This window comes from Andrographis paniculata, unplaced genomic scaffold (assembly GCF_009805555.1).
Source record: "Andrographis paniculata isolate CXL003 unplaced genomic scaffold, ASM980555v1 Contig37END, whole genome shotgun sequence".
In the NCBI taxonomy this organism is placed as follows: domain Eukaryota; kingdom Viridiplantae; phylum Streptophyta; class Magnoliopsida; order Lamiales; family Acanthaceae; genus Andrographis; species Andrographis paniculata.
Genome location: NW_026137570.1, coordinates 1932708 through 1940485, shown reverse-complemented (window position 1 = coordinate 1940485; position 7778 = coordinate 1932708). Strand labels below are relative to the sequence as shown.

Below are 7778 nucleotides of genomic sequence, written 5' to 3'. Positions count from 1 at the left end.
ATAAAATAAGTGAATGGATTATAAAAGAATTATTAAAAATAATAATGAGAAATTAATTACTACTAATATTTATTAAAATAAAAATAATAGAATTATAAATTGAAAAACTTATGTACTATTCCACTATCTTATATATAAAAATATTTATTTTTTTATTTGTATTCGTCTATATAATTTTTTTTATTATTATTTTAAAAAATGATTATATATTATCATTATATTTTAAAATCTATAATTTTTAAAATTTTAATTAAATTAATTTTAATATACAATTTCTTTTATTACTATATATTTTTAATTATATTTTATGAAAATTCACATATATATATTACTCCCTCCATCCCATGTAATATGTGTGTATTACTGTAGACATGAGAATTTAGGTAAAGTATAATTAGTAAGTAATTAAGAAGTGTATTAGTAAAAGTAATTATAAATTAAAAATTAAAATAAATAAATAGTTTAATTAAAATTAAAAACATTATAAAATTTAAAATTTAAAATGCGACTAAAGTGCATAATTATATTTCTAAAAATAGAAAAGACAAGTTAAATGGGACAAACAAAAATAAAAAATAAAGACAAATTATGTGGACGAAGAGAATAATATAAATAATTTAACCGAGACGACTGAATAAATAAATAAATAACTAAAAGAAAAAAAATAACAATAATAATAAAATAAAAAAAAGGGCCTGCGGCATCAGCTGATCTCAAGTGGTCAGCAAATATACATCACCTCACCATCACAATTCACATCTCATTATAGAGAGAGAAACACAAGCACATATATATATATACATACATACATATTTACAAATACAGGATGTGGCGTCGTTAAAAAGAAAAAAATATTTATATAATTAAAATTTAAAATAAAATTGAATAATTATAAAAAAAAATTATATAAATTTAATTTAAAATTTAATATTCTCTTTTCTTATAATTAAGTATTCATTTGTTTTTTTACGTAATTTTAGAAATATTAGTATTATATTAAGATAGAGTAAAAATAAAGTATAAATGACTAAAATAAATTTATTAGTATTGTGTGATATAATGTAATGATATTTGTGTAATATATTATAAATTGTAAGTATATTTGTAATATTAAATATATAGTATAGTTATTAAAAAAGAAAATAAATACATGTTATGTGACAAACTAAAATAAAAAAAAAAAAAATATTATAAAACAAAAGGAGTAATAATAATGAATAATGAACAATATTTTTTTAAAACTATAAACCATTTAGGGATTTGAGGAGGTGTTAGTCTCCGCCCATGTATATATATATTTTCTCTCCCAAGAAATCTCCAAATTGATACATACATATACATATAGAGAGAGAAAATCAAGAGAGAGAGATGCAAGAGGAGGGTGTGGGAAGCATGATGGGCGGTAATATGGTCGCCGCCGCCGGAGGAGGGCTGAGCGATGTCTCTCCGGCGGTCTCCGGCGAGTTGCACCACCAGGTGAAGGCGGAGATGGCGGCGCACCCTTTGTACGAGCAGCTACTATTGGCCCACGTGGCGTGCCTGCGCGTGGCCACGCCGATCGATCAGCTGCCGTTGATCGACGCGCAGCTCGCTCAGTCGCACAACATCATCCGCTCCTACGCCGCCGCCGCCGCCGCCGCGCCGCCGATGTCGCCGCCGGAAAGGCAAGACCTAGACAACTTCCTGGTACACACATAGATACATATATCTATATATATATATATATATAACGAATTTATTAAATAAATAAATATATTTATATAAATTGCAATTAATTAATTAAAATAATAATAATCTCTTCTGTCCTACTCTTAAATTTTATTTATTTTTAAATTATTATATTTAATATTAAAAATATTTTTATATTTATATAATTTTTTTATAAATATTATTATAATAATATTATAAAATATTAATAAAATTATTTTTATTATTTTTTTTATATTATATTTTTATATAATAATTAATATTTAAAATTGCTAACAGAGATATTAAAAAATTGGAAATTAATTAATTAAATATACAGGCACAGTATTTGGTAGTTCTGTGGTCGTTGAGAGACCAGCTGCAGCAACACGTCAGAGTCCACGCTGTCGAGGCTGTCATGGCCTGCCGTGAAATCGAACACAATTTACACTCTCTCACAGGTAGTAATAATAATAATAATAATAATAATAATAATAATTTTTCATGGTTCAAACTTCGGACACTTCAGGATATTTGTCACACATGGTACTTGCCAATCGAATCTAGTTTGCGCAGAATAATTATTTTGAACTTTGCTTAAATAAAAGTAAGCAAAATTTGGAAATTCGAAATTTGTTTTTGAGAATAGTGAAATATATGCTCTATTCGTTTCGATTCAAAATATCTATTTATTTATTTGTTTATTTTTTTAATAATAAATTAAAAATAATAATATTTTATTAATTAATTGAAGTATATAAGGTAAGTGTTGATATTTTTGTTCAAAAAAATATTTTTGTAAAAATTAAAAGAATTTGATATTTATATATGAATTGCTTTTTATTATAATAGGAAGGATAAATAAAAATAATAAAAGAAAGTGTATTAAGTTAGAATATGAGATACTTCATCCGTCTTACGTATCATGTCCATATTGTCGTTTCTGTCTGTCTCACATACTATGTCATTTTCCATTTTTTTTAAAATAATTATACACTTTAATCTCATTTTAAACTTTTTAATTTTTTTTAAATTTTAATTAAACTAATTAGTTATCTTAATTTTAATTTATAATTATTTATATTATAGGATAATTATTTTCACCAATACATTTTTAATTATCTACTAATTATACCTCTCATAAAATACCATGTCTACAGTGTAGCAGACACGGTGTGGGACGGAGGACGGAGAGAGTATTTTATAAGAAAAATATTTAATTTGAATTATTTTTTAAAAAATAACTCTTGATAAATAATGTTAGGCTATTATATCACACTTTTATTTTCAGTGAATTTCTCATTATATGGTCTTTTTTTACAATTATATTTTTATTTTAAAATATTATCACTTTATATACATATGTATATATATAATTAATTATATATATTTGATTTTAATTAAGGATGTGGTTAAGGGTTTTTGTGATTAATTGGGGGGTTTGGTGGGGGTGATAAGGTTAGTGATGAGAGAGGCCGTACACTACCAACAAATGGGTGGGGTGGGTAGGAGGGGTGGGGGTGGGAAGGGGCCCACGTGTTGGGTGCACGGTTGGGAGAGTATTGGTTGAGGGTTGTGTGACTATTGAGTTAATTAGAGTGACAATGCAGCAATAAATTAAATATCTGACGCCTTAGCTCACCTGTCACACATGGTTCGTTTAGTGTGATTTTTTCATCGAGTCTGATTTGCAGGGTATTAGGTTCGACCGGAAGTTTATCCAATGCGCATTTTCGAGTAGCGACTGCGGATTTTCACATCATAAAAAAAAATAAAATATGAATATAAAAAAATAAAATATAAATATATGAATATAAATATAAATATGAATATAAATGACATGATCATCATCTCAAAAAATGATATTGAAAATGATAGGTTTATTTAATTGAATCTTGATTGCTAACAACCCATTTCCATTTGGTGGGGTTGCTTCGAGGGCCAGATTTTTATTTATTGAGATATTTTTTTTTGGTGAAATAATAATTGAATATGTGAATTTATTTTAAAAATATTTTATTTTTATTAGAAATAATTCAGTCTATTCACGCAGTAATTTTTAATAGAACAATTCTTTATAAATATTATTATAAAAAATATAAATAAACACATATTAATATAATATATAATCAACTATGTAACACAAAATATTATTTTTCGAATTACCAACCTAGTTCCCCGTACCACACACAAAAAAATCATTTCATTTTAAAAACACTGAGTGAACACATGATTGTGAAGCTACATAATAATAATAATAATAATAATAATAATAATAATTTGTGATTTGGGTGTTTGGTGTGTTTTTAAACAATGAATTTTTTTTATTTGAATAATTGATTGATTGATATAAGTATTTAATAGTATGATATTTTGAATAGAAACCAAAGTTTGTATGCAATATATAAAATGAATAATTAATGTATGATAGTTTTTATTTTGGAGTATGCAATTTTTTTTTAAAAAAAATACTCCATTTGTCTGTAGGGTTATATTTATCTTTTGCGTCATTGTATTTAACATTAAAAATATTATTATATTTGTATAATTTTTTATACAAATGTCCTATTAGTATTATAAGACAATGATAGAAGTACTTTTGTAAGTTTTTCTTAATTTGTACTACTTTTTGATATAATAATTAATATTTTAAAATCAGTACGCAAAAAGTTAAGATCCTTAGAGCTGGACGAAGGTAGTATATTTTTTTTTTATAAAATATCACATCAAATATTATTTTAATATAAAATCTAAACCAAATTCAAAGAAACATCAACCCTTAATATCCAAATGTATCGATCATGATTTTTTTTTTTTAATTATCGATAGGAGCGACGCTAGGTGAAGGAAGTGGAGCGACTATGTCGGATGACGAGGATGAGATACAAATAGACTTCTCCTTGGATCAATCGGGCGTCGATGGTCATGACATCATGGGATTCGGACCATTGATCCCGACAGAATCGGAGAGGACTTTAATGGAGAGAGTGAGACAAGAACTTAAACTCGAGCTCAAACAGGTCGATATATATATATATTACATATATTAAAATCTCGGTTCACAAATTCAACAATTGCTCGCCCTTAAAATGATTGAATTTGCAAAAAAAAAAAAAAAAAAAATTTGGTTTTGTGAGTAGGACATTTTATCGTTTTATTCCTTTAAGTAACCTCGATATGTAAATAATATATATTTCACTCGTTGTCGTTCTAATGTATTACTTTTTGTAAGACTATTAGATCAATAATGAGTGATATATATATGATTATATTTATATCGAGTCATTTAGAAGATTAACATGATAACGAGTAACATATACATCGCAAAAATTACATGTTTGTTTGATTATGTCTTACTGTGTTTTGAGAATAGTAAAAAATTTGGATCGAAATCATTTGATGATATATATAGTATTTAATGTAATATATTAAATAAGAAATAGATGTAAAATATTTGATATTCTAAAGGAAATGAAATTACTTAAAAAATGTAGTGAAAATAATCGGTTAAAAATAAAACCAAACAAACTCCTATTCATTTTTTTTAAAAAAATTCTTATAGTGTAATTTTGATAAGCTTAGAACATAAATTTATGTTATGAAAAATGCAATCAAGGTTCTTTTTGTTATAGGGTTTCAAGTCAAGAATCGAAGATGTAAGAGAGGAAATTCTTCGGAAAAGAAGAGCCGGGAAGTTACCCGGCGACACGACAACGGTGTTGAAGAATTGGTGGCAACAACATTCTAAGTGGCCGTACCCGACGGTAAGTCTCCGCCTCGCAATATTTTCATTACAACATATTCCTTTGTCCGTTCCTTATAATTACTTTTTACTTAAGTATATTGAGTAAATTTATGTTAATATCATAAATAGGAACAACCTTTTAATTTTCGGATTCTACTTCGAATTTTACTATTTACTGTTCTTGTTTTCCTCAAAACAATCAATCAAAACACTTATTATTATTATTATATTAAAAATTAATTTTACGTGCAAAATATATCGACACATGTTTATATCAAATTATAAAATTATCCAAATTCAAATTTTTTATTATTCAAGACTCAAATTCAAAATCCAAACCCTCGACCAAACATAACCTATAATTTAACATACATAGGGAGGGTGTGTTTCTTTACACCCCTAAACTCCACATTTTTACTATTTAAACTTTGCATTTTTGGAAAAAAAAGTATAATTTTTTTTTTCTCATAAAATATTTCATTATACATTATTTTAATACTAAACTCAAACCAAAATATTTCAAATCCCATCAAAAGAAACATACCCTATGTTTATTTAATTGTAGTTTGAAATTGATTTGAGATGAGATGTTTATTTGATTTTTTGTTTTAATAGTATTTTCATATTTATTTTACGAGAATAAATAATACTCCTTCTGTCCCAATACAATAATCTTATTTACTATTTTTGTTCATCCCAAAACAATAGTCTTATTTCTATAAATAACCAAATCACCATAAAATTAATTCTACTTTTTCATTTTTATTACACAATTGCCACTATTTTTTACACTAATACACTCACAAGGGCAAAAAAGTCTTTTAATCATACTTTTTACCGACTACCAATATAATAACAATATTTCTTAAATTCTGTGCCCAATTCAATTAAGACTATAATTTTGGGACGGAGGGGGTATATTTTTATTATATATTAGTAACTTTGTCACTCATTAAATCATATATAGATTATGAATTAAATTCATTCCTTAATGAATTTCTTAAAATGACCTCAACTATATATATATATATATATTCACATTTATATAACCCTTTCATCTGCCATTATTATATTCGTTTACTTTTGACATGGAGTATATGTTACTGGTACTTAATAGTATTTTTATGTGTAAAAATTATTTTACTCATAATATGATATTATCCATTTTGGATTAAATTTGAACAGATTTGATTTTGAACTTTCCAAAGTGATCATATTATATGGAGTTAAATGTTCTCTCATAATCAATGATATTTTCGCTTATTTATTACTATTTTCGTCCGGCTCTAAGGGTTCCATTTACTTTTTATATATTGATATTTGAATATTTATTATTATATCAAAATGTAGTATAAATTATGAAAAAATTGCAAAAATACTTCAATTAGTATCTTACAATACTAATAGAAAGACATTTGTACAAAGAATTATGCAAATATAAGAATATTTTTAATGTTAAATACAATGACTTAAAATATAAGTATAACTCTTAGAGGCGGACAAAGAGAGTATTATTATTGTTATTACTAGATTTTTTATGCGAAACTTGAGTTTGTTCTTTTTTTTTTTCCCAATGAAACTGATAAAAATAACAAAATGTATACCTTAACACGCGATAAAGAATTATTAGTTTGTGTTTTTTTTAAAAAATCTCTGTGTCCAATCTTATAGGCATATTTTTCCCTAATGCCGAGAATATAAATTGAAGCTGGAAAACTCGACCAACGGATACCATTTTTTTTTTATTTTTTTAATGTTCAGGAAGATGATAAGGCGAAGCTTGTCGAGCAAACGGGGCTGCAGCTGAAGCAAATAAACAACTGGTTCATAAACCAACGCAAGCGCAATTGGCACAGCAATTCCCAGTCGGCGACATCTCTAAAGTCCAAACGCAAGCGATAAATAATTAGAGAGATCTATTGAATGTGTACGTTAGGTTAACTTGAAGATCATGATGATCTAAATCGAAATAGATTTAATTTTTGGTGTGAAACTAATGGCTCGATCGGGTTTAAGTTTTAGCGCGACGAAATGAATGCATGAATGAATTAATGTGTGTATATATATATATGAATGTTCGTGTAGAAAACCTCTTGGTTGATCTAATTTGTGTTGTTTTTGAAAATTTGTGCAATTATGTCGAGAATTTTTTTTGTTTATTTTTTTATTTCTTCTTATTTTTGGGTGGTTCATCAAACAATTTTCAGGTGATATGATCTTCAATTAATATTTTCAAAAATTATAATATATACATTAGGGGAGGGTTACGGGCTGATTTGGGTTCAAATCAGCACACGTAAAGTATAGAAACAATACATATATTTATTACATACAATATGTTTGTAAT

General features: G+C 26.1%; 1 protein-coding gene across 1 annotated transcript; it reads left to right on the top strand.

The window, feature by feature from the left end:
• The first annotated feature begins 1234 nt into the window (after window positions 1-1234).
• On the top strand, window positions 1235-7570 carry LOC127250087 (homeobox protein HD1-like). The gene is made up of 5 exons (XM_051273245.1): window positions 1235-1686; window positions 2027-2147; window positions 4516-4706; window positions 5319-5450; window positions 7193-7570. Exons 1-5 carry the CDS (start codon window positions 1369-1371, stop codon window positions 7331-7333), a joined length of 903 nt encoding a protein of 300 aa, XP_051129202.1. The 5' UTR covers window positions 1235-1368; the 3' UTR covers window positions 7334-7570.
• The last annotated feature ends 208 nt before the right edge of the window (window positions 7571-7778 follow it).

Bases quoted from the DNA above. Each gene is read 5' to 3' on its own strand.
- LOC127250087 (XM_051273245.1), top strand. From the start codon at position 1,369: ATGCAAGAGGAGGGTGTGGGAAGCATGATGGGCGGTAATATGGTCGCC. The intron at 2,148-4,515 runs GTAGTAATAATA...AATTATCGATAG, and splicing joins CAATTTACACTCTCTCACAG to GAGCGACGCTAGGTGAAGGA. The intron at 4,707-5,318 runs GTCGATATATAT...TTTTTGTTATAG, and splicing joins TTAAACTCGAGCTCAAACAG to GGTTTCAAGTCAAGAATCGA.